The 27,639-nt window shown below is 46.5% G+C and overlaps 1 protein-coding gene across 8 annotated transcripts in view; it reads right to left on the minus strand.

Annotated features, from left to right (window-relative positions):
* PPFIBP2 (PPFIA binding protein 2) overlaps positions 1–27,639 on the minus strand; it is a 159,789-nt gene that overhangs the window by 83,434 nt on the left and 48,716 nt on the right. For 7 of the 8 annotated variants that reach the window (XR_009693783.1, XM_061148174.1, XM_061148147.1 and 4 more), the window contains one exon: positions 21,305–21,519. Coding sequence is in view for 7 of the 8 variants with exons in the window: in XM_061148174.1 (XP_061004157.1) it covers positions 21,305–21,519 (215 nt within the window). In the remaining variant the exon portion in view is untranslated. Of the gene's footprint in view, positions 1–5,215; positions 5,403–21,304; positions 21,520–27,639 lie in introns of those variants that run through there. The other variant, XM_061148157.1, reaches the window with a different exon arrangement.

A 27,639-nucleotide genomic window follows, 5' to 3' on the forward strand; every position in this document is an offset into this window, starting at 1 on the left:
CACTCATCTATGTGGCTAATTTCTTAGTAGGTGGTGACATCAAGTGAGAGGGGGTCAAGGTAGGGGACTGATGGAAAAGTATGAAAGAGCTGATACAGGGATGAGGTGGACGCAGAATGCAGGAAGGAGCCAAGTGACACCCCCCACCCAGCCACCACGTGCTGTTGCCAGCTCACAGAACTGCCAGTGGCTGCACTGCTCTGGAGAACCTGCAAGCTACTCAGCAAATGACGCTGGTATGATGCCACTTTACACCCAGCTGGGAAGGAGGCATGAGGGCCTCTTCAAACGGCTGGTACACAGGAGTCACAGGTGCTGGTGGACAGAGATGGCAGAATTTGAGCTCCTAAATTATATTGGGGAATATGATGGGTGGGTACGCTGGGTGCATTGGCTAAAAATGGGATGTACCCTTGGGAAACTGGGGACAGCTAGAACAGGGGACATGCCTCTCCCTGGAGGAAGGCATGGCAATCCATTCCAGTAGTCATGCCTGGAGAATCCCCATGGACAGAGGAACCTGGAGGGCTATAGTCCATGGGGTCACAAAGAGTTGGACCGACTGAAGGACTAAGCAAGCACAGGAGAACCTTTGGGTAGCCACACCCACTGTCACCCTCCTTCTGGTCTGAAAATACCTCTCTGTCCAGAATCAAGGCTGGGCACATGACTCTGGAATAACCAGCTGTCAGTTGTGGCCAAGGTGACCATCATCGTAATACCTATGAAGCGTTTTCTAAGCACTTTACAGACATTGAACTACTTATCCATATTTTACAAACAAAAGAGCTGAATATTAGGGAGATTAATCAATTGTCCAAGGTCACACAGAGCTGAGATATGAACCCAAGGAGTTGGACGCAGGGATCTGTGCTCTTAGCCAGTAGGAGCAGCTGTCACAGAAGCCGCTACTTCAACTTCACTGCAGTCTGACTTGACAGCAAGACAAGTCAACGTCTGGAACCAGGATGTCTTCCCAGCTCTTCTGGCCCAAGTGGCCAGGCTACTGGATCAACCGTTTGAGCACCAGATGACACAGAAAAAAGTCTTACATTAACGGTCTGACCTCATTCCACATTCTACTACAGAACCCAAGCCAATTGCATGGAGGAGTCAAGGTGACTCCATTTTTGACTTTTTTTTTGGGAGGGGGGGCGGTGGTGGACAGGGTTGTGACTTTAGTTTGGAATTCAGTTTCAACAGATTTCTAGAAGCCAGCAGCAGTGTGAAGATGCTGACAAGTGCTGGGGTTTCTGTTCCTGGGAAAAAGCTCCTGCTCAGGGGGCAGTGGGTGAACCCCACGGGCCCTGCCTGTAGCTATTTTAAGAGGCTCTTTCAGGACTATGTGGGTTAGAGACACTGATCTCAAAGCAGGGCAGGTGTGAACTGTTTGCGAGTCAGTCAGGAACCAAACAGCTGAACAGCGGAGGCCCTCTGGATGCTCGTGGCAGATTACCTTATCCCAGGGCTCTGCCTGTTGGGGAAGGAGCTGGAGGCCCAGCCCTGGTCAGCCTTCTCTCAGTAGCCATAGCCAAGCTGGCCAGAGCAGTACCCACCGGGGCCTCCGGCTACTCACAGTGGGCCAGGTCCCAGCTGTATCCCATAGGGCTTTGGTTTGAGACTTTGACCTAGAATGTGGAAAGGGGCCCTAAGTGGAAGGGATGATGGCCTAAGATGCACTCCGAGGAGAGAAGCAAACATCCCATCTGCTCAAGATCTCCCTTCCCAGTTATGGCCAGTAGCAGTTAACTTTTACTGAATGTTCCCTTGTGCATGGTACTCTGCTAAGCTTTTGACATGCATTATCTTACTTGATCCTCATAAAACCTGTATGTGGCAGGCACTTTTATCTTCCTTATTTTATAGATGGAGAAATCCAAGATTTGAGGTAATCTGCCTAAAATCACACAGCAAAGCCAAGAGCCCAACCTAGGCTTTACTGCAAACTGCATGTTCTTAACCAAAACAATATGCAGTATCCCATCCCCTAAAGGCCACAAGACAATGTCTCTTTTCTCACAAATGCTTTCCTCTATCTCAGTGCATTCTTGGCCGTAAACCTCTCCCTTAGAGCTTCCAAATTCAAAGACTGTCTTGCTCTGAGGCATTACCCTCTTGGACTGGTACAAGAGCAAGTGTTCCTATGCTCCTACCAGGTCACCCCTCATCCAGGTACCTATTCTGCTGCAACCACCCCCTCTGCATGGGAACATGAAAGAGAGAGCGTGTTTCCACCTTCAAAAACCTGGGCTAAGGACTTCCCTGATGGCGCAGTGAATAGAAAATCCACCGGCCAATGCAGGGGATGCAGGTTCAATCCCTGGTCTGGGAAGATTCCACGTGCCACAAAGCAAGTAAGCTGCGTGCCACAACTACTGATGCCTGCACGCCTAGAGCCTGTGCTCCACGAGAGAAGCCACCACAATGAGAAGCCCGAGAACCACAAGAAGAGTAGCCCCTACTCACTGCAACTAGAGAAAGCCCACGCAACAACAACAACAAAAAAGCAATGAAGACCCAGCGCAGCCAAATGGGAAAAGAAAACAAAACCTGGGCTAAGAGAAACCTGCTCTCTAAGCCAATGAGACTTAAGAAAGCACGTGAGAAGCGGTGGGTGAGCCAGGCAAATGGAAAGTACTAGAGACTCGGGCTGGAGTCCACCAGGTGCAGAACAGGGATGAGGTCAGCAAAGGACAGAGAAGGCAGGGAGTGCACCTGGGAGCTCGTGAGAGCAGATATAAAAGGTGAAAGTGAAAGGTAAGTTGAGGCTGGGTTAAAAAAATGTCTTAAAGCCCACCAGGCAGAAAACTGAGCTTTCTCATTCAGACTAAGGGCAAGTCCTGGGCTTATAATCGGGGTCACAGGATAGAGGGGAATTTGTTTTTTGTTGTTTTTTTTTAAAAGGGGATTTTAAAAAGAAGAATCTGACAGTAGTGTTTCAGGTAGAAAATAGGAAAGATATCAATTATACTGCCTATGACATATCTAATATTTTTTTTTTTTTTTTTTTTTTTTAATGCTCCTTAAAACTAGAAGAAAAATATGTTTTGCTATGAGTCACCTATGGGGGAGGGCCTGAAGTCTCCTCACCTAGCGCTTCCCTTCCTTCCACGGGAGCCAGAGCTGCCAACCTGGGCCTCAGGACAGAAAGGGCCTTCTTACATTGCTTCACATGCAGGATTCATTTCTCTGCAGACAGAACTTCTGCACAAGGTACAACATCTATCCTAGCAGCTGGGACATGGCGTGATCCCAAGCACATCATAGCTGGAAGAACTCCTGGTTAAAGAACTTCAGTTGGATACAGGACAATAAAGACGAAGTGATGGGAAGGGCACCTCTTATCTCCTCCAAAACCTCTTCAGTGAGGTTTTTACAGTTCTTAAGACAATGATGTGAATCTTTGCCAAAATGTCTGGTCACCTCAGCACACTCTTTGGTGGCTACAATGACCCCATTCCAAAGCTGGACAGGGGCTGAGCACAAACAGGATTCCTGCTGGGTTCTAAACCCATAATTTTCTACATACTTGGTCGAAGAAATGAGGGTAGAGAACTGGACTGAGAGACAGAGAACAGGGTTGAAGATCAGGCTGCACCACTAATAGCTATGAGGTTCTTAGCCTCTTGGGCTTTTTTAAATGAGGGGTTTGTACTAGTTGATCCCAACAAACCCTTGAGCTAATTTGGTTCATTTGCCTCACTTTTCGCAGCACAGCTTACCATACACCACATCATAGCTAGAGTAATTTTCTTAAAATACAAATTAGATCCCTCAACGTATCTCATGCCACTTCCAAGCAGCAAGTCTCCCATTATACAAACCATGACCCCACAACCCTGCCTGCCGTCCTCCCCGTCCTGTGTGCTCCGGGACCCGCCCACGTCTCCCCTCCATCATTGAGTTCAGACGTGTGTTCTTTACCCTGTTTTTCACCAGACTCACTCCAACTTCTACTTCACTTTTCAATGAAATGTTACTTCCACAAAGAGGGTCCTGACCACTCCTTCTCAATCAGTAACAGTCCTTTGGGATGGCCACTTAACAGTCCCTCTTCTTGGCTGTATCTATCAACTTGTAAATTTCAGGCTTATTTCCTGGGGACTGTTTAACTGCCATCTCCCAGGCACTGTATGGAAGATCCACAAGAGCAGAGAATGGTTCTACTTTTTTGCTCACGATTGGACACCCAGTACAGAACTGGGTAAGTATTTGCTGAGTGAGAGGTGCAGAGGATGCCCACAGAAGCCAGCAGGCCTAGCGTTGGGGTGTGGGAGTCAGGGACCTTCCAAGCTGGGCACTTTGTGTCCCTTCTGTTCTTCTACAATGTCAGATCTCTTATCTGTCAGCTGCTTTTGCCCTTCCTGCTTCTGGAAACATCCTGCCTCCATGTGAAAATTAATGGATACCCATCTTTGCCAGTTTAGTTGTTGTTTAGTCGCTAAGTTGTGCCCGACACTTTTGCAGCCCTATGGACTGTAGCCCACATCAGGCTCCTCTATCCATGTGGTCTCCAGGCAAGGATACTGGAGTGGGCTGCCATTGCCAGTTCAGAGATGGTGACAAAAAAAGCAAGAGCATGGTTTCTGTGAACGTGGATGCGACTCCAGCCCCCAGTATTCACCCAGTCGCTCACCTCACACACTCAAGCTCACCCCCTAAAGAGTAGACAGGAGCAACTTGAAACCCAAACCCTTGGCCTGTGGAAAACATGCAGAACTCCCGAGGGCCTCCCCCGGAAACGCGGCAGCTCTTTCAGCTGACAGCTGACTAATCTCCATGCCGGATAACTTCCGAGCAGGGGAGAAGCCTGATAACTTGTGAACCCTGTGCGGTTGAAAGGCAGCGGCTTCCTCTCCGAGTCCTCACACCAAAAAGCGGTGGATGCCTTTCTCTGGTCACGGTGTTTGGACCCTCCAACTGTTCAAGTGCCAGAGTCAAAAATAAGGAACTTTCCTCACTTCATTGTTGCCTTTCTGCACAGAGGCTCATTCACTAGAATGTCAGAGGAGAAACAAAGACAGCTGACTCTTTTCTCCCCTAGTGTCTATAATTAGATTCTCATGGAGAACTTGGCGGCAACAGGGCTTCGCTGGACAAACACCTCCCCCCTCAATACACACGCGCGCACACACGCACACACACACACACACACACAGTGTCTCTCTCCTCACTCATCTCAACGGAGACCCACACAAAGCAGTCAGTCACTTACCCGCTTCAGCCACGCGAAATGCTTGTAAACATCAATGTCCCCATCCATGCTGGGCACCCATGTCAGCAGTTAGATTCCTTGGTTGAAAAAGCCCTCTTTCTGGCCAGATACCAAACTCTCTCCTCTTTCTTGCCTCTGCCCCCTCCCCCTCAGGAACGTCAAGCCGTGTTCAGATTTCCCCACATCCCTGGCCTGCGTCCTTCAGCCTTGCCCTGAGAGGTTTCAGAGACACAGCAGCTCAGACCAGACTCTGCTGCTCCCGTATCCGCCCCCACAGACGCACACAGGCACTAGCTCTGGGACGCAGAGCCTGCAGAGTGAGGGAACCTAGCAAAAGGTGGGGGAGAAAGACAGACTTGGACAAGAGTTGTAAACACACACACACACACACACACACACACGGGAACATTCTTTTTGGTGATAATACCAGAGGCTGCCAGAGGGAAACAGTCCTGAAGAAAATTCCTCGTCTGGCTTCCCCCTTCTGGAGTGGCTGGAACTCATTAGGGAGAGACCCCGGTTTCCTGTCTCTGCTCCATTCTGCATTTACCCAGAGGCTCCCAGCTGCTCTTGGTTTATCTGGGACTGGGGAGAGGACTAAAAATAAGCGCAGCTCTTGGAGGACTGCTGGTTCCCACACACAGCCTGACCCCCACCCAGCAGCCCACGCCTACCCCTTTTCTTCCAGGCCGGCGTTGGACTGTGCCCTGAGGGAAGTTGATCGTTTCCAAAAAAGAACAGATTCAGAACCAGCTCCAGTTCGGCTTCTTGGCCCAGCTGGGGGTTTGCCAACCTGGGCGCTGGCGGCACCATCCCGTGTTGCCGCCTTGGAGAGCTCTGCAGCCAGCCATCGCTCCGGGGCTCCCTGGGGCCGCATTCTGCACGGGGACAGGTGGGAAAGAGCGAGTCCCAGGCCTGCCTCGCTGGTGGTCCCCACCCCAGACGTGTGTCCGTGAGGTCTAGCGAGCGCTCCAGGTAGGAGCCCTGGGAAGGCAGTATCCTGAAGAAACGGGAGCTGGGCCTGCCTTCCTACTAGCAGGTCCCATGCTGGCTTTCCAGGGTGGTCTCCCCAGCGCTCCCCACATGCTGCCCCCCTCCTCTTCACACTCCCACCTCCTTTAAGAGCTCTCTTAAAAACAGCTTTTCTCCCTTGCCCAGCCCGCAACGTGTGGCTGTTGGCTCTGACTGGTTATGAAAGCGGTCTTTGATGTGGGTGCAAGGGGAACTGTGGTTACATGCAAGGGATCTGAGCTCCGCTGCCGTAAATGACTTGCAGACACACATCTTGTGACTGCGTGGGCCTCCCCAGTGCACCTTGGGGGTCAGCAGGGAGTTTCCTGGAGCTCCCAGACTAAAGAGAAGGCATGCCGCTTATCACGGTATCTTCGCTGTCCACAACCCAGAAGCAGGGCCTGAGGACAAAGCAGAAAACACGCACAGTCCCCCGCAGGCTGGCCCCGTCCACAGAGAACACAGAGGCGGCAGGAGGAGGGCTCTGGCCAGCAGCTGGCACGAGGGGGAGGAGTAGATTCCTGGAGACACACCCAGATCAGAGGCCAGAAAGAAAAGCAGGCTCAGCGGCCCATGCCCTGAGCTCTCGAGCCTGCTTCTGGCCTCTGGCCCAGTTACAGAGTGCAGTGCGGGCCCTACTCGCTGAGGTCCCCTGACCTGGACTAGGGCAGGATGTGCTAGTCAAGATCCCTAAGGTTGCAGGGGTAGCCAAAACTTTTTTTTTTTTTTTTTTTCTGTCTAAAAACCTGGAAAAGTCTTCATTTGGTCAATACACATTTGCCCAGCATCCAAACCAACTGAAACCAACTTCCTGCTCTGGGCAAATGAAGAATTTCCACATGGCATGTATTAAAGGTATTTCTGGGGCGCTGGGGAGGAAGAAGCAAAGTTAATTTGAGGGTCTGTATGGGGAAAGGCCTGTACATCCTTGGAGAAAGACTGGTATCCTTTGGAAGGTTCCAGTGTGAGAGGAGAAAAGAGGGGACTGGGCAGCAATGTAGCTGCCTCCCACTGCCCGTGGGGGCTGGCTCCCTGGTACCCAAGCCCCTCCCCACATCACTGCCGGCCCTGTGGTATTCAACCACACCTGTTCCCACTTCAGACAGGAGGACATGTGTCTGAGGTCTGATTCACAGCCAGCACAGTTTCTACACCTAGCACAATTCTTAGCACACAGGAACAACTTCAATGATCTTTGAATGAAAGGATGAGGCTCAAATGGTTAAACTGGCAAGATAAGCCTGAAACTACTTGGAGGGAATGAGTTTCCCAGAGGAAAAGACGCTTGACTCAGAGAGGAGAGATAGGGCCAACTTCATCTATTAGCTCAACTCATGTGTGATGAACTGGAGGTTGGGGGGGCAGGAAAGGGGGAGAAAGGGGAAAGAGAAGAGGGAGGGGAGGAGGGGAAGAGAGGGAGGGAAGGGGAGGGAGGGGAAGAGAGGGAGGGAAGGGGACAGGGAGAAGGGGAGGGAAGGAGGGAATGGGAGGAGAGGAGCCGGACAGGAGGCAGGAGGAAAAGAGAGAGGAGAGGAGGGTGGAAAGGAGGAGGGAGGAAATCCAGATAAATTGCAGCTAAATTCTTGACATATTTTTATGGTACCCTCATGTAGCAATTCTTACCTCAGTTCTTTTTTTTCCTTTGAAACCCTAAATTTTATATTGTAATCAACTCAATCCACAAATAGCACTCAAAAGGCTTAGGATCAAACCCATAGCTGCACCCCCTCACTCAGAAGGCCACCCAGCCAGGGGCTCCTCACAGTGAGTCACAGAGGGGCTTTGGGGGATCAGACAGACCCTTGACTATGTCCATAAAATGTATACAAAGCACTAGGAGTATGTATAAATCACTATTTCTGTGAAATAGTTTTCATCAGATCATCAAAATGATCCATGACTCCCCAAAGATTGAAAGCCTGGGTTTTATCCCACCTAAGTAGTTACTTGGAAAGGATTAGGCTGCCCTTATTAAGCAGGGTGGGGGTGGTCCCACTTCTACTGTGCTGCTGTGAGGCAGAGCCTCAGGGGCTCCCTGGATCCATCACTGGAGAGAGAAGTCTTCAGGGGCCACACAGGATACACCAATAAGATTCATTACAGTGACCCTATAGCCCTCAGAGCCTTCACAAAAGCAACTCAAGGTCAGTGAGACTCAACTCATTACTGTCTGGAACATGAAGCAGCCAGCTGAGGGCAAAGAGCAGGCACCTGATCATTTGCGGGAGTGAAAACACACCTACGAGGTCAGAGCCGTCAGGGAACTCATCCCAGGGTCCAGTGGGGAGACCTCAGGAGAGCTGCTTATCTGGCTGGAATCCCTTGTATGCTGGAATGACTGTGGATGGAGTTCTGAGATCTGCTCCTCCTGCTGGTGGCCAGGAATCAGGCACAACTATGGACCGAGAATGGTCACGAGCTAGTCAGCTGACCTCTCGCCTGCATCCTGAGCTCCAGCTCAGGGCTGAGCCTTGGCCTCTGGGCCATGGTGATAGGTGCCAAGACACCCTGATACATCAGATACAGGCTTATGTCCTTCGACAGGCACGCTGCACCGTGAGCCTACCTCTGGGGAGAGGAAGGGATGGCCTGAGGACACCGGTCCTCTGGGCTGCAAGGTCCTGCTTGTGCAACAGCATCCTGGCCCCACAGCCCAGGTGCCCACAGTGTCCAGGCATGAAGACCCATCTCCAAAATGGGTAACAGAAGGGGTGGCACACTCTGCCTGTAGAGGGCCAGATGGCAAACGTTTCAGGCATTGCGGGCCATCTGGTTTGTTACAGTCGACTCTCATTTACAGCACAAAAGCTGCCACAGCTAACGTGGAAGCCAGTGAGGGTGGCTGTGTTCCAGTGACATTTTTTGTGTGTGTGTGAACAGTAAGATTTAAATTTTACATCATTTTCACATCACAAATTAGTCTTCTTGTGATTTCTCATCAATCACTGGAAATCACAAAAAATCATGCTTGGCTTTCAGGGAATAACAGATAGGCAGCAGGCCAAATACAGACCCTAGATTGCTGACCCCCGGGTGAGGATGATGTCTCTCTCTATATAATGAATCTCCAGGGACAGAGGGCACTCTTGTAAAAATGCAGATTCAGGCCCAGCAGGTCGGGAATCGGGCCCGAGACTGGGCATTGCTAACAGTCTCCCCAGTGATGCTCATCCTGCCAGTCTTAATGACCGTATTTGAGGAGTAAAAGGAAACTATTTTCAGAAGTTTCTTGGAGCACAGGCTACTGAGCAGTTTGCCTAAAGTATAACTCCTCCTGAGCCTTCTTACCTGCCTGAAAGGGAAGGACACCTGGCACCGTGGCTGTGGCATGCCCTCTTTGCAAGCAGAGGGTGGGCGGGTGTCTACATGCTCAGACCTCAGGTCATGCGAACCCGGCAACATCGCCCACCATGTCCCCTGGGCCCGGAGCAGGAAATTGAGTGGGGAAGGATTTATTTGCTCTTCTACCAGTGTTTGCACATTCTTGCTCATTTATAAACATTGGTTCTTAGGGACTGAACTAGTCTCAAGTCAGGTCTGAAAGAGTCCAGATCTCCAGAATTTTAGTAAGGTACAATTACTTGGAAGAAGGCAAAAAAAAGAAAAAAGAAAAAAAAATTCCCAAATTCAGGAAAATTAAAACTGCTAAGTTTGTAATGGCTGAAGGCCCCCAGTCTGGGGTGTTATGCCAGGAAAAAAAAATATTTTCAAAATCCCCAAGGTACAGGAAAACTCTCTAGGAGAGGGCCTGAAAAACAGGTCAGGAAATGGGAAATGGAGAGCCATCCTAAGTAATAGCGCGCCAGTAAAAGGCACTGGGATTAAAGGTGTCTGGAGAGAGCTTCTTAGCTTTGATAATGGAAGGTCAGGTCTGTGCTCCCAGGACCAGCAGACATCCCTCTGGTCTCCTCCCCCAAGGAGAAGGGGCGGAGAACAAGCAGTGGAGGCATCCCAGGCCCACCCTTTGTCCACTGGATTCCAAGGAAAATAATTCTTTTTGCCAGCTGACTCAGGTACACTGTCCAGCAGCTTCATTAATGAGAGGAGCTTATGTCCTCTTTCAACGTGGCTGGCGGGGGATGGGGGGAAGCAGGCAGCTATTTTCTCATAGAAAGAGGGTTCCTTGAGCTTTAGACTTTCCAGCATTTGTCCCTGACTCCCACCTAGTGGCTTTTTCCAGTACTGCACAGAGACAAAGGCCCTCCTCCAACCAGCACACCAGGCCAGCGTGAGTCCATTGGGAGAGAAAAGTCTGAGCTCTTAGGTTCACACCTATGGAGGGACACACACTGGAAACTAACTCACAACGCCTTCCTTTTTTTTTTTTTTAATGAAAAATAATTCACCAAATTTCCCCTTTTCTAACATCCAGAAAGCCAACATCTTCCTATAAAACTTCTGCCTGTAACTTTCAAAATGAACATGTTTGCCATACAAATACCCCACCCATCTCTTACTCCAAGCCCTGGGTGGAGGACAGAGATACAGAGAATTGCAGGGCATGAGAAACTCAAGTTGACAGCTTATAATTCATAAAACAGCTTCTCCCCACCTTTTTTTTTTTTTTCTAAACTCCTCTGGCTTTTCAATATGGTGAACAGATTTGCTCTCCTCTGGCCAGAATGAAAGACTGCAGGCCGACTCTGGCAGGAACGCAGGGCCTTTGTTTGAGGAGCTGCCATCTGTGACAAGGTGGCTGTGTGGATGGGGGGCGGGGGTGGCCGTGTGCCCTCCTGGGCCTGGTCTATTTCCTTGTTTCTGGAGAGACTGGTTAAGAAGGTAACTGAGGGCACATGATGAATATCTGATATATGGACTGACAGAGCTGAGACCCAAGATGGGGTTCACTTCCCCAGACCAGCCGGGCAGGCTCAGAGGAGGCTCCCCAGTCAGGGCATCCCATTTCACCGCTCCAGAGATGACGGCCTCAGCTGAGCCCTGACATGGAGCAGCTATACCAAGAGAGGCTCCCTAACCTGCCTCTACTTTGCAAACTTAAAGGTCCAGACGGAGGGACTTCTCTGGTGGTCCAGGGGCTCCACATTCCCAATGCAGGGGGCCCAGGGTTCATTCCCTGGTCAGGGAACTAGATCCTGCATGCTGAAACTAAGACCCGGCACAGCTAAATAAATAAACATATTTTTAACAAAAGTCCAGACTGAGGAAGGCAGGGACTGATGGCTACCAGGGGGCTGCTCTAAAGCCCTTAACCTGCAGGACTGGAATGCGTGGCCAGATCCTACAGAGAGATTGTCAAACCAGCTATTGTTTCCAGTAGGGAAACTGAGTCCCAGAAGAGGGAAACGAGGTTCACCCACATCCACAGAGCTGGCCTTTTGGCTCATCACTCCCTCCCACACTGCCTCACCTGGTCCATTCCCTTCCGCCTGAACACACCGAGCAGGAAAACTGCAGCCTGGCCAAGGAGAGCCTGGGTTCCCCTGGGGGGCCAGGCTTGCTCCATGAACCCTACTTCCAGAAAGGAGCACAGAATACAGTCCTTCTGGAGGGTCTCTGCCAAGCTCTCCCCTTACCCACCCTCCCCTCTGCTGCTTCTGGGTTTACTTGTGTTTCCTCAGACTTTAGCCCCTAAAACCTTGGGTCTTCACCAAAAATCCCATAGACCCACATCTGAACTGATTAAACAATGGGACAGTCTGGTGCCTTGTGGATGAAGAATGTGTGTACCCAGCTATTAGAGAAGCCCCCAGAGATGCTCCATCTGGAGACTCTGCTGGCTCTGGTATCGCTTGGGCAGCTCCCAGGAACCAGGCTCACTGGGTCTAATCACCCCTCCCTTTCTCACTCAGTTCAGTTCAGTCGCTCAGTCACATCTGACTCTTTGCAACCCCATGGACTGCAGCACACAGGTTTCCCTGTCCACCACCAACTCCCAGAGTTTGCTCAAACTCATGGACATTGGGTTGGTGATGCCATCTAACCATTTCATCCTCTGTCATCCCCTTCTCCTCCTGCCTTCAATCTTTCATAGCATCAGGGTCTTATTGGTTGGCTTCTCACTAGTTGGCTGTTTCCAGACCCTTACGGGCTCCACTGTCCCTGAGGGCTTCACCCCCAGGTCACCACAAGCTTATCTGCAGGGAGGGAAAAGAGGCGGCCCCTTTTTGGAACTTGGCTCCATTCCCATCAAAGCAGAGATGCTGGCCCTTCTGGCATGGGCCTCAGCTTCATCTCCTGCAAGTCCTGACCCTGAGCTTGGCCTGGTCTGCCAGCCATGAAAGAGGGGCTCAATCTTATACTGTCAAAGGGTGGCCTCATTGATGCTACTCTGCAGGCCAGGCTCCGTGAAGCCTGCCTGCCTTGGACTTCAGGAACCTTTCCCGTACAAAAGCCCCGTCCAAAGCTCCCTGGTGTGCCACCAACTTTGAGGATAAGCCCAGAGTTCAGAGTCAGATACTAAAACTGTGCCCCACAGAGTTTACAGAAGCTAATAATAGAAATTCTTGAATTTGTCTTATAGAACAACAGATAAGGGAATAGCTTGTTAAAACTCTTTTGCTTATAAACTGCCCTCATTGATTAAGCTCACTTGGTTTCTTTCTTTCCTTCCATTTCCCTCCTTTTAACATCTTTCCAGCTTCATGCAGCCCAGCTGTTTTCCAATTACTTGGAATCATTACCTGACCAGCATGAGCTGGGCAGGGGCTGGTTGGCACCACCCTAAAGCTGACTCTGTGCAGATGTCTGAACAAATGACCTTTTCACGTCAGAGGATTGGAAAACTCCACCCTCAGATATGCTAAGGGTCTCCATCTCCAATATGTGGAAACATGAACCCAAACACACCTGCACAGAACACGCATTTCCTCACAGTCACCTCTCCCTTAAGACCACCCTCAGTTCAGTTCAGTCCAGTCACTCAGTCGTGTCCGACTCTCTGCGACCCCATGAATTGCAGCCCGCCAGGCCTCCCTGTCCATCACCAACTCCCGGAGTTTACTCAAAGTCATGCCCATCGAGTCGGTGATGCCATCCAGCCATCTCATCCTCTGTCATCCCCTTCTCCTCCTGCCCCCAATCCCTCCCAGCATCAGGGTCTTTTCCAATGAGTCAACTCTTCGCATGAGGTGGCCAAAGTACTGGAGTTTCAGCTTCAGCATCAGTCCTTCCAGGGAACACCCAGGACTGATCTCCTTTAGGATGGACTGGTTGGATCTCCTTGCCATCCAAGGGGCTCTCAAGAGTCTTCTCCAACACCACAGTTCAAAAGCATCAATTTTTTGGCGCTCAGCTTTCTTCACAGTCCAACTCTCACATCCATACATGACCACTGGAAAAACCATAGCCTTGACCAGACAGACCTTTGTTGGCAAAGTAATGTCTCTGCTTTTTAATATGCTATCTAGGTTGGTCATAACTTTCCTTCCAAGGAGTAAGCGTCTTTTAATTTCATGGCTGCAGTCACCATCTGCAGTGATTTTGGAGCCCCAAAAAATAAAGTCTGACACTGTTTCCACTGTCTCCCTATCTATTTCCCATGAGGTGATGGGACCAGATGCCATGATCTTAGTTTTCTGAATGTTAAGCTTTAAGCCAACTTTTTCACTCTCCTCTTTCACTTTCATCAAGAGGCTTTTTAGTTCCTCTTTACTTTCTGCCATAAGGGTGGTGTCATCTGCATATCTGAGGTTATTGATATTTCTCCCAGCCATCTTGATTCCAGCTTGTGCTTCTTCCATCCCAGCGTTTCTCATGATGTACTCTGCATATAAGTTAAATAAGTAGGGTGACAATATACAGCCTTGATGTACTCCTTTTCCTATTTGGAACCAGTCTGTTGTTCCAGGTCCAGTTCTAACTGTTGCTTCCTGACCTGCATACAGGTTTCTCAAGAGGCAGGTCAGGTGATCTGGTATTCCCATCTCTTTCAGAATTTTCCACAGTTTATTGTGATCCACACAATCAAAGGCTTTGGCATAGTCAATAAAGCAGAAATAGATGTTTTTCTGGAACTCTCTTGCTTTTACGATAATCCTGCGGATGTTGGCAATTTGATCTCTGGTTCCTCTGCCTTTTCTAAAACCAGCTTGAACATCTGGAAGTTCACGGTTCATGTACTGCTAAAGCCTGGCTTGGAGAATTTTGAGCATTACTTTACTAGCGTGTGAGATGAGTAAAATTGTGCGGTAGTTTGAGCATTCTTTGGGATTGCCTTTCCTAGGGATTGGAATGAAAACTGAACTTTTCCAGTCCTGTGGCCACTGCTGAGTTTTCCAAATTTGCTGGCATATTGAGTGCAGCACTTTCACAGCATCATCTTTCAGGATTTGAAATAGCTCAACTGGAATTCCATCACATCCACTAGCTTTGTTTGTAGTCATGCTTTCTAAGGCCCACTTGACTTGGCATTCCACCCTGCTTATCCCATAAATACTCCAACTCCCTCACCTTCAGTGAGGTAGATCTGAGACATATTCTCCTGTCTTCTCACTTGGCTACCTTGAGAATAAACTCTTTCTTGGCTGTAAACTATGGTACCTCAGTGTTTGACTTGCTGTGTGTCAGACAAACAAATCTGGTTGGGTAACAGTACTGTTCCTTTCCCAGGTGGCTCAGTGGTCAAGAATCCACCTGCCAATGCAGGAGATGCAAGAGATACAGGTTCAACCCCTGGGTCAGCAAGATCTTCTGGAGGAGGAAATGGCAACCCACTCCAGTATTCTTGCCCGGAGAATTTTATGGACAGAGGAATCCATGTGGTCACAAAAAGTTAGACACGACTGAGCATGCACTTCTCCTAGAACAAGGGAATCCAGACCCTTTGTTCCCTTTATCACTGAAGCCCCCGAGGGTGTCTCCAGCATAGAGAGCCCCCCGCCACACCCTTCCAGACCTAAAGCCTACTCTTCATCATTCTATTGGTTGCCCAGAAAGGGAGGATCCTATTTTAGGCCCCAAAGCTTTGGAGATATGCTCACAATCCAGTACCCCTGAATTCTGGGCAGTTCTGTTCCACTTGTATCTTTACCACAAGTCTGGTCTGTTTATAACTATTTACACGCCAAGCACCCTTGCTGCTGATGGCCACTCTGTGCCCACCTCTGCCAGCACTCAGCAGAGGAGGAACCAGCCCCACTGTAAAGAAACACAGCTGCACTCTTGGGCTCGGATCTAGGTTGCGTTAACATGGCTAAATGCACCAAGAAGGTCGGAATTGTGGGCAAATACGGGACCCGTTATGGTGCCTCCCTCAGGAAAATGGTGAAGAAAATTGAAATCAGCCAGCACGCCAAGTATACCTGCTCCTTCTTATACACCATGGAATATTACTCAGCCATTAAAAAGAATTCATTTGAATCAGTTCTAATGAGATGGATGAAACTGGAGCCCATTATACAGAGTGAAGTAAGCCAGAAAGATAAAGACCAATACAGTATACTAACACATATATATGGAATTTAAAAAGATGGTAACGGTAACCCTATATGCAAAACAGAAAAAGAGACACAGATGTACAGAACAGACTTTTGGACTCTGTGGGAGAAGGCGAGGGTGGGATGTTTTGAGAGAACAGCATCGAAACATGTATATTATCTATGGTGAAACAGATCGCCAGCCCAGGTTGGATGCATGAGACAAGTGCTTGGGCCTGGTGCACTGGGAAGACCCAGAGGGATCGGGTAGAGAGGGAGGTGGGAGGGGGGATTGGGATGGGGAATACATGTAAATCCATGGCTGATTCATGCCAATGTATGACAAAAACCACTGCAATATTGTGGAGTAATTAGCCTTCAACTAATAAAAAAAAAAAAAAAAGAAAAGAAACACAAGCTGCCCACACACAGTCTTTCTGACCACAGTGCACTAGGACCAGAGCTCCCTCACCACTTAAGATGTAAGGGCAGGGGCCCAGGACTAGCCTGCTGTTTGCTGTAACCACCAACCACACCCCTACGTCCACCACGGCCCCTTCAGCAGCCCCTGTTTCTGTGCACTGCAGTCGCCATCATCTGAGTCTGAAGATCCCCGTTGCAGCTACTGATGAACAGAAGACGGCGATTCCTACCACATGATCCTCTTCCCTCTCATCACAGCTAATTATTGGCCCTGGGGTGGACACTTGACCCAAAAGCAGCTAATCCATAGCTGAGCGTAAGTGAAAATGTCTTTAATTTCTATTTCTTTTGCATTTAACATTTCTTCATATACTTGGAGGACTTAGTCCAAAAATTCTGAATTAGGTCAAAGAGATTCTCTCCTTCAGGGGTTAACACACACAGAAAACATGAACTTGTCAGTCAACAAGACGACTAACATCAAACCTAATGGATGTGTGGCAGTCACTGTGAGCTATCTTCCTAAGGGCCATTCGTTTCCCCCACTTTTTGGTTCCTCGCTGACAGAGGTTCCCCTCCACTGTGATGAGAGTGCCAGCCTCCCTTGCAGCTAGGGTATGCACATGCAAACAAATCCTGACCACTGGGACCATATGGGAAGCTGCTGGGAGGTTTCAGATAGACGTTTTCCTCCCTAGTTTATAAGAAGAGGACACGTTCTACCTCTAGACACAACTGTATCTGTGTGAAGGGAGGCTGCCCAGAACTGCAAGTAGCCTTCTTGCAACTTGCCCTACTTCTTAGGGCAGCAGTACCCCAACCTTTTTAGCACCAGGGACCAATTTCATGGAAGACAATTTTTCCATGGATGTGGGTGGGGTGAACGGTTTCAGAATGATTCAAGCTCATTACCTTTATGTGCCCTTTATTTCTAACCTAATGCTGCTGCTGATCTGACAGGAAGTACTGGTCTACAGCCTGGAGGTTGGGAACCCCTGTGTTAGGGGACATCCCTGAGGAAATACCAACCCCTGAGGATGGGGAGGGAGAAAGATAAGAAAAGTCAGTGTCTTTGAGGTCATCCCAGAGCCACTGATTTAACCCTGGGGCCACCCATCCCCTGGACATATATTAGTTATATATAACTAATACATGTATTATTAGTTATATGTTCATTACATATATATTAGTTATATGTTAGTAACATAACATATAACGTTAGTGACATATAAACCTCCTTACTGTTTGTATTTTATTGGGAAAGAATCCCTACTGACAGATGTCATGAGGCAGGGCTGGGTCATGCTAGGCCAGATTATGACAAGTGAGGTTTATGATGAAAGAGAACAGTGCAAACATCTAAGGGATGCACAGATACCATGAATGAGAAATGAGAAGGCACAAGCTTGGCTTCAAGCTATCTTATTAGTTCCAATTCTGAGTCACATGTGTTTTTGTGTGTTTTTTTTTTTGGTGGGGTGGGTAATAATTCACGTGAGTCTCTGTGGTTTAAGGCAGTGTTTTACAAACTTTAAAGTGAATATGAATCACCTGGAAACGGTTCAGTGGATTGGGGAGGGGAGAGGCAAAGTCTAACTTTTTTTTTCTTTAAGACAAGCTATCAGGGGATGCCAAAGCTGCTGGTCCATAGACTACAATTTGAACAGCAATACATTCTAATTAAAAGTACCAATCGAGACTTCCCTGGTGGTCCAGTGGTTAAGAATCTGCCCACCAATGCAGGCGACAAGGGTTTGATCCCTGGTCTGGGAAGATTCCGTATGCCACAGGGCAGCTAAGCCCATGCCCCACAACTACCGAGCCCAGCTCCACAAAAAGAGAAGCCACCGCAATGAGAAGACCACGCATGGCAAATAGAGAGTAGCCCCCCTCACCACTACTAGAAAAAGCCCACACACAGCAACAAAGACCCAGTGCAGCCAAAAATAAATAAATAAAATTTTTAAATAAATAAATAAAAGTACCAAGCTAAGGCAATCTAAAATTAATCTAAAGAGGAGCTGTGGGTTTGTTCACTGCCTTGAATTCTATTTCCATACAGATAAGACCTGCTATGGACTGTGTGTATACCAGATTGTAAAATGACTTTAAATCTGGGAAAACGAAAATACACACAGGTGGTCTCTGTCTAGAATCAAAACCTTAACAACCAACCCTGGTATCTTGGAATGTTTATATGAACTTTTGACCTCCCCCCTCAAAATACACCACTCATAGGTTGCTGATGGCCATAATTACACCAGAAGATTTATGAATGCAACAACTTTCAGAAACATCTATCCCAAGGCAAGCATTTCCCCAACTGTTGTAAACAGCCACCAAAACAGATCTGCAAATCTGAACGCAAGCTGTTTTCTGGAATGGATCTTGCAAAACCAACCACCACCATGACTGCTTTTAGATCCAAAATAGCTTTTAAGGCTCTCTTTTGGTAAATTATAAAAGTTAGATCCTTATTTCATACCACACACTAAAAAGACTGCAGATGAATACAAATCAAACTATAAACCTACTGGAGACAGTATACAGGTGAATATTATTTGATCTGAGGTCAGGTAGGGCCTTTCTAGAAAGAAAAGAATCTCAAACAGGAAAGACTGATAAAATTACAATTCTTTTATAATTTAAAAAAAAAAAAAAAAAAAACCTCACCAAAAACAACATTTAAAAACAAAAGTGAGGAAAAGGAACACCACAAAGCAAAGAGCTAGTAAAAAGTCATTAAATATAAGAAAAGCACTAAAACCCAAATAGGGTCAGGGAGGCAAGAATATAGATGCTAACAGATCAGACTACAGCAGGCACAGCCAAGACACTCAAAATAATCACTGGGTTGTGTATGTGAAGAAAATATTAAAACTATTTTCTTAACCAGTCTTTTAAAAAGGATCTTCTATCTGGGACTATGTTTTATAACTTACATACATTAGGACAATTCTCCATACATGAATATGTATATTTGGAGAAGGAATTTTTTTTCATATTGGGGTATGAGATCAAAAGTTTGGAAACCATACAGAAGAATAAATATTAATAAGCTTATTTTAAAATTCAGCCTTTCTACTAAACAAAGAAATGGAAAGATAAAATGAAACTCTTTTTCCTCTGAAATTAGCTGTTTTTTCAATCTTAGTGCTTGTTGTTGATCAGGATGTACCTCAAGCCCTGCCAAAGAAAATAGAAATGGGCAAAATCTTCCTGAAAAGCGGTCTGGAAAAAATGTGTCACAAGGCTTAAAGATATTAATACCTTTGATCAGAGTTTGCCAGACTTAGCAAACTGCACGAAACACACTTATTAAAAAATATTGTTTATCTAAAATTCTAACTTAACAGAACATTCTGCATTTTATCTGTTAAGCCTGCTTTAACTATAATTCTACGTTCACGAGTCCATCTGAAGAACATATTTAGAGATAAATATTTCTAGACAAAGTCTCTACAGCAATGCCACGCTATTAGTGAAAGATTAAAAAATATCTCAATTCAATATTAGAGGAGTGGCTACATAAATTCTGGCACATCTGTGCAAGGTAAATATACACAGTCACTGCACATTATGTATTGGTAGTCTGTCTTTATCCTGCTTCATGCATTCACAAGTTTTGCTGAAGAAATGTTCAGTGTTTCCTGCCCTGCACTGGCTAGAAATGGTACATATTATACAATACATGTGCACCGTCTCACCTTTATAAAGTTTAATAAGCTCTGAGTTCTAAAATGCATCTAGACCCAAGGATTCCAGGCTGATGAATTATGAACCTATATCATTTTCTTGAGGCGTCATAAAAATTTTCTGTGAACACTGCAGCCTGAGTCAGCACTAGCAGGACTGGAAGGAGGGACAGATGTCCATGCCAGGCGTACAGTGAGCTAGAGAGTCGCAGCTGCACAAAGAGGTGAGCAGAAGATGGTCAGACATGACAGGGCAGAAGCCAGGACCAGCAGCATAAAGCAAACACAGTAACAGGCAGAGAGGGCCTCTCTAGGCAGGCAAAGGGGATCCTCTGCTGGGAAAAAAGAGGACTAACCTACGTAAGCCATTTCCCGGCCATTTCCAACCTAGTTAAAAGAGCACGTGGAGGGCTTCCCCAGTAGTCAGTCCAGTGCACGGGTTTGATCCCTGGCCTGGGAAGATCCCATGTACCACAGGGCAACTAAGCCCCTGAGCCACAACTACTGAGCCCTTACTCTAGAACCTTTGATACAAAAGTATTGATCCCACACGCTCTGGAGCCCGTGCTCCATAAGAGAAACCACTGCCATGAGAAGCCCCCCCACACAACTGGGGAGTAGCCCTAGCCCCCACCACCACAACTAGAGAAAGCCCACACGCAGCAACAGAGCCAAAAATAAAGAAGCAAATAAATAAATAAAAAGAGCCCGTGGAGAAGCAGGTGGGGACTTCTATCATCAGTCTGAGAGGACCACCAAGAACCACCTGCATGTGGGGGAGGAATGAGAAGCTGGTCTGCAAACCAGAACTGTAACAGGCCCACCCAAGACCCCCCAAGACCCACCCAGGAGCCTTCACCTTCCTCTGTGGGCAATCTCGGTTGCTGCTGTAACAAATTACCACAAACTTAGTGACTTGCAATGACACAGATTCATTATCTTACCATTCTGGAGGTCAGAAGTCTGAAATGGTTCTTACTGGGCTAAAATCAAGCTGTGGGTAAGACTGCTTTCCTTTCTGGAGGAGAGGCCAGTTTTCCAGCTCCTGGTGGCTGCCTGGTTCTTGGCCCTTCCACCTTCAAAGCCAGCAGCAGTTGGGGGGTGGGGGGGGCGGGGTGAGTCCTTCGCCCATCCCATCACTCCAACGCTGACTCTTCTGCCTCCCCTTCCTCTTACAAGGACGCCAGTGATTACACTGGGCCCACCTGAATAACTCAGGCCACTCTGCCCACTTTAAATTCAGCTGATTAGCAACCTTAATTCCACCTGATTCCTTCCCTTCCACCATGTATGGAAACTTATTCACAGGTTCTGGCAATCAGGATGTAAACATCTTCAGAAGATCATTATTCTCCCTACCACACTGGCATGGGCATGTTACAGAACCCCGGGTTGACAGCCTATGTAATGAAAACATTGAACAACACATATCATGACAAAGAATTCATCAGTGTTCAGAGGGAAGCATGCAGATGTGACTATCGACAGACTCCTAAAGAGGAGGAGCTAGGCACCTCGGATAAACCTGATGGCATTCCACGGACTCCATGACTATGCTCCCCGACCCAGGCCATGGGCCTACTCACCGAGCTCTCCTTGAACCACTCCTTTATGTAGGCAGCAGTGGGGCCCGGGATCTGGCTCAGGAGGGCTGCCCTCTCCTGAGGATGCTCCAGCATCTCCAAGGCCAGCCTCAAGTCCTCGACGAGATGGAGCACCGGGAAGGGGTTCATGTAGGAGGCTGGGGAGGCCGGTCCGGGCTCACAGGTACCATCGTTAATATCTGCCCCTGTTTTAGTTCCTGGAACGAGAGAGGTAGGAACCTGGGTGAGAATGGTGGATGCCATGGGCAAGGAACTGGTAAAGAGCAAAGTTAGTGAAAGGGGAGGGGAGAGGGACCAATCAGAAGACTAGATGACCACTTCTCCCTTGCAGAATCACTCACAAAGTGAACTTTGCAGGAATCATCTTCATCCTGGGTTGGGCATGAGAGAGGAGATGACTGTGCCCATTGTGAGTGGCTGGGGGAAGCTCACATGCTCAGACAAGCAGGAGGTCACAGCCAGACCTCACCTGCAACCAAGTGCTTGTGTGCTGAAACAGTGAGATCCCAGCTGTGAGATGAATACACGTGTCTTCTTTGAATTTAAAGTGGTAAACTGTACGCACAGAGAGCTGCACATCCTTGTGTGCACATTCCACCCCCCTCACCCCAAGGTGGATCCTCACTCTGGGCTGGTCTAGGGACTTGCTCCGATCAACAGGATGCAGAGGAAGTGATGCTGTGTGGAATCTGGTGAGGAGGAGTGAATCAAAATCTTTCTAGATCTTCCCAGTTGGGCGATTCTATATCCTCTGATACACTCACACCTTTGACTTGTATTTAACACTGTGTGTATCCATATTTCATCTCCCTTCATGGACTGTGAAGTCTCTGAGGGCAGAGCCCCTGTCATCATTGGCTGACACAGTTATGCCCCCTGCCCAGCAGACTGTGAGGGGGAACTGGCTGGATGTCTGTACACACATTTGGATGAATAGCTAAGAGGAAGAAGGCCTGGATTTCCACAGAGACCTGGGATACTGGGTCAGCTTTTTCTAAATTGGTATGTCCCAAATAGGACTGTGTTTGCCTTTCTAAACCCCACCATTAAAAAAGAAGAAGAAGAAAAAAAAGTCGTCTTTGCATAGATGGTGATATTTTCTAAACCAAAACTGGGGCAACAGAGTCTAACAAAGGATTTCTGTGCTGCTTTCATCAGTTAAGAAACATTTTAGAAAATACGGTTCATGGTGGAATTTCCAGGGCATTTGAATTGTTTATAAAGCCAACAGAATAAAATATTTGAAATCAGGACTCTTGCTGGAAAATGTGGGCTGTAGAGCCACCACATCCACGGTTACACTGCAAGCCTGTCGTCTAATTCCAGGTTCCTCTACTCTTTTCAAAGCCAACTTCCTACTTGCCATGGCAGTCTTTGGAATGAGAAATCCACACAGAAGGAAACAATTACTTTTAGATTGCTGGTTTGCTTTCTGAAAGTGCAGGTTAGAGGGAATTGTGGATCACAATCCACAAACAAGTCCATGGCTCTGGGGAGCTAGGAGACGGCCCCGTTACCCCCACTCTGATGTGCGCTCAGCACTTTCTGGCTTCTACAAATCCAATTAAGAGTTGCCTAGGAAAGGTCACAGTCAAAAACTTGAGGAAAGAAAATGGACAGAAGTAGAGCAAGACCTCCAATCTCTAAACAAATGCTAAGTCATGCCTCTCCATCCTGAACACACTCCAACACACACACACACATTTACAAATGTAGGATAAGTCAGGCCAGAAGTATGTGGGAAGGCTGAGATTTTCATTCACTTTCTATCAGTGAGGCCTTGGACAAGTCCCTCCCATTCTGTGGGCCACTCCCTGCCCCCAAAGCCTTGGGATTTTTTCTTACTATTCAAATATTGTGTGTGTGTGTGTAAAGGTGTATGAATGCATGTGAATGTGTCCATTTTTGCATGTAATGTGTACATACATAAAAGACTTTAATTTCTATTTCTTTATAATTTACATCAATACACAGGCTCAGAAAATGGTCCAAAATGGTGAAACTCCTTAGACCTAGCACCAGCAAAGGTAACAATTACCCAGAAGACTCAATTCCACATGCCACACAGATTCTCTACAGCCAACTGACTGCTATGGAAAAACTACAATCACAGAGGGAAACACAAAAACAGGACTATCAGATGCAACAAATAAGAAAATGCATACCCTCATACCTGGGTTTAACAAATACAGAAGTGACAATAACAGAAGGCAAGATGTTGACCCCTAAAATCCCTCTCAGAAAACAGCAGCTCACCTAATAGAGTTTCTCTTTGCGGGCAATCTCTCAATTACTTTATCTTGAACAATAAAGCATTCTTTGGAGAAGACAGATGAACACAAAGGGCTTCAGTTTTATATACATACTGAAATCCTCTACAGATGCCAGAGTCCCGCCTCCAGGGTTCCAGTTTGATTGGTCTGAGGCTGATCTGGGATAACAAAAAGCTCCCCAGGTGATTCCAGTGTGCAGTTTAAGTGGAAACCATTGACTAGCAAATCAAATTAATCAATGACAAGTTTTGATATTGAGAGAGGACACCCCTGAGAATTTTTATCTGAAGGACATTAAAACCAAAATTTAATACAGATTCAGTAATTGTTAGGGGGAGATGAAACAACCTACAATGCAAGTATGGGATTTTATTGAAAGCCTTTCAATGGTCATGTTGAAAAGCAGCTAAGTGTGTGTAGCAGTTATTAGGATTATTCAGAAATGTTTTGGATCTCTACATAAGCTTGTACTGGGACAACACTTCTGCCTCTTGAAGCTACTCACAGCCACATGACTTCCTCTGACCAATAAACATGAAAAGTGACATTGTCACTTCTAGAAGAAGGTCTTTAGGAATCAGAACACAATTCATTTTATCTCTTTCACTTGCTCTAACCTCTGGTAATGGTGAGAACTGAACCTACCCATGTTCCAAAGAGATGATAACATAGACCAGAGCCCTAAGCAGACCCGGAGCAGTGGGGGAACCTGTGGTATAAGCTGTTTCAAGGCAACTGATCTTGTGGGACTGTTTGTTACTGCAGCATGACGACTAGCCTGTCTTCATTTACATGATGTATGTTATACAATTCAGAAATACATATATACAAACAAGGTAAACTTTTTAAGAATGATCTTCATCATACAAATGGGGTTCTTCGACATAAGATGAAATAACTGATGAAAGCCTTGTATGTGAATTTTCAAAGTGCTGTGTTTACAACCACTTAAAAGTAAAAATATGGACTCTAAAACTCTGCACATGAAAAGCATGATGCATGTTGGTAGCTCCAGCACTACCTGGGAGTGTGGTGCAAATGCAGACTCTCAGGCCCCACCTCTACATTTTATCGACATCCCCAAGTGCTCTTCAACTGCTCTGGGATGCTACATTTTTATTCAGAAACTAGCTCTTATAATGATAGAAATAGTTATGTTCAGATAAAGGTAAAATGCTTGAATAAAAGTATTATTTAAAATGTGTTGGTGAGGCAAAAAATTCGCAATTTTTTACAAATTAGCGCCTGTAAATACACATGTGACTAAATCAATATTATGAGTACTTGTCTATTTGGGAATATATTTGGACATATGTTTTACCTAAAGGAAAGTAAAGAATGAAGATGTAGAAACTTTAATGAAAGGACAAGAAAGCATGAGGAAAGAACAGGAAAATTTGAAAAAGAACCAACTGGAAACCAAAACACAAAGAATACAGTTACTCAGGTTAGAAAATTAAGTGCATAGGTTAAACAACAGATAAGAGAAGTACTGGAGTGGAAGGTGGAAGAAGCTATTGAAGCAGAGGCAACAGTGAAAGAGAAAACGGTTATGGATTTGTCACTAATAAAAATCTTCATTCAGGCTTCCCTGGTGGCTCAGTGGTAGTGAATGTGCCTGCGAAAGCAGGAGACACAGGTTCCATCCCTGATCCAAGACGACCCCACAGGCTGCAGAGCAACTAAGCCACCAAAATTGAGCCTGTCCTCTAGAGCCTGGGAGCTACAACTCCTAAGCCCACATGCTGCAATTATTGAAGCGCCCAAGAGCCTGTGCTCTGCCACGAGAGAAGCCACCACAATGAGAAGCCCATGCAGTGTAACTAGAGAAAAGCCTTCACAGCGAGAAAGACCCAGAACAGCTCCCCCGAAAAAAAAAAAAAAGGAAACTTCAGTCTTCTCAGTTTAAAGACACACATTTAGTCCCTGAAGGGATACATTAAAACAAATCCTGGCAACAACACAGTGAAACTGAAGAACAAAGATAAAAGAAATTTAAAAGCAACCAGAGATAAAAGATATTCTACAATTAGACTGTCAAAGACTTCTCATCAGCAATAAGTCCCAATGACCACAAAATATCTTCAGGTAGCTACCAACCTATAATCTGTACAAGATAAACTACGACTCAAGATTTAAGAATAAAATATGGACATTTTTCACATAAATGATGCATGCAATTTATTGCTGGCAGAGTATTTCTGAAGGGATTTTAAAAGATCTACTTCATGAAGCAGGAAAAACTTCACCAACCAAAAAGGAGGGGGATAAAAGAATCAACTCTGTCAGAGAAGTTGTTTAAATTGTTCATTAAACAAAACAAATATTGTCAGTTTAAAAAACACACATGGCAGGGGAGGGGGGCAGCTCCGAAGAGTGGTTGAACCCAGGGTCTGTTTCCCCAGGGCCAGCTGCAGCCGCCCCCTGTCTCTCTTCCAAGACAAGCAGAAGAAAGACCATGTGAGAACATGGTGAGAAGAAAGTAGTCCACAAGCAGAGAGGTCTTACCGGAAATCAACTCTGTTGGCACCTTGATCTCAGATTTTTCGGCCTCCAGAACTATTTTCCATTTCTTCTTGATGCTCTTCAGTGGTATACAGTATGACAAAATGCATATGACAGGAGTATTTACAGATAGTTATTACTCAGGTGGAGCCTTTGAAATAGAGAGAAGCTGTAGCTTCACCCTCAAGGCACAGATTTCCAGCCCCCTGGGCACCATCAGACATCTCCACTGAAGACCCAGAATGGAGACCACTGGACCACATGTCCTGTACATTCTCTAACAACTACTTAGACCTAAGGTCTTTATTTCAACATTTTTCTTTGACAGCTAAGACTAGTTTATGAAATATGGGATGATGAAAAAAACTTGAATTTTGAGATCCAATGGATCCAGTATTTTTTCCTAATTATGCTTTCCAGTTAATCTTTCTATGCCTCAATTTTCTGTCTGTAAAAAAGGGACAGAAACACTGTTTATCTTTCACAATTTTCATAAAGATTAGGTAAAATAATGCATTATGATATCTGATAAAAAATAAATGTTCAATGAATAGTAATAAATAGCACAATACTCGGGGGACTATAAATAAAGATGATACCAGAATACAAAACTATGAAAGATGGGGCACTGATGGGAATTAAAGCATTATAAGACTCATGTACTACTGAAGAGGAAGACAAAATTATTATTCTACAAAGATATCTGTATTTCACCTTTGTGGTAAGGATTCATGCTAAAAATGTAAGGATGATCATTAAAAATACAGAAATAGATGTCTGACTTCCTAACAGAGATATAAAAACAACTTGATCAGTACGACAGAGGCCAGCAAGGCAAAACCAAAAACAAGTTTTAAAAAAAAAGTTAAAAAGAAACAAAAACATAAAATGGAGAAATAAGCACATACCTATCCATATACTCCCCTTCAAGGATCACAGTCTTGTCATGGCAAAGGGGCTTGGGTAACTGAATGAAGCTATGAGCATGCTTGCAGTCACCCAAGACAGATGGGTCATAGTGAAGAGTTCTGACTAAACATGGTCCATGGAGGAGGGAACGGCAACCCACCCCTGTATTCTTGCCTAGAGAATCCCATGGACAGTATGAGAAGGCAAGAAGATAAGACACCAGGAGATGAATCCCCTAGATTGGTAGTTGTCCAGTATATTCCCTGGTGGCTCAGATGGTAAAGAATCCACCTGCAATGCAGGAGACCGAAGTTCAATACTTGAGTCAGGAAGATTGCCTGGAGAAGGGAATGGCTACCCACTCCAGTATTCTTGCCTGGAGAATTCCATGGGCAGAGGAGCCTAGCGAGCTATAGTCCATGGGGTTGCAAAGAGTTAACACTGGGGAAGATCGGAGGGCAATTACTAATAGCTCCAGAAATAATGAAACCACTGGGCCAAAGGGGAAATGATGCCCAGCTGTGGATATGTCTAGATGTGAAAGTAGAGTACAATGTTGAAAGTAAAGTAATGTTGTAAAGGACAATATTGCTTAGGAACCCAAAAAGTAAGGTCCATGAATCAAGGTAA

Source organism: Dama dama, chromosome 1, assembly GCF_033118175.1.
Source record: "Dama dama isolate Ldn47 chromosome 1, ASM3311817v1, whole genome shotgun sequence".
In the NCBI taxonomy this organism is placed as follows: Eukaryota; Metazoa; Chordata; class Mammalia; order Artiodactyla; family Cervidae; genus Dama; species Dama dama.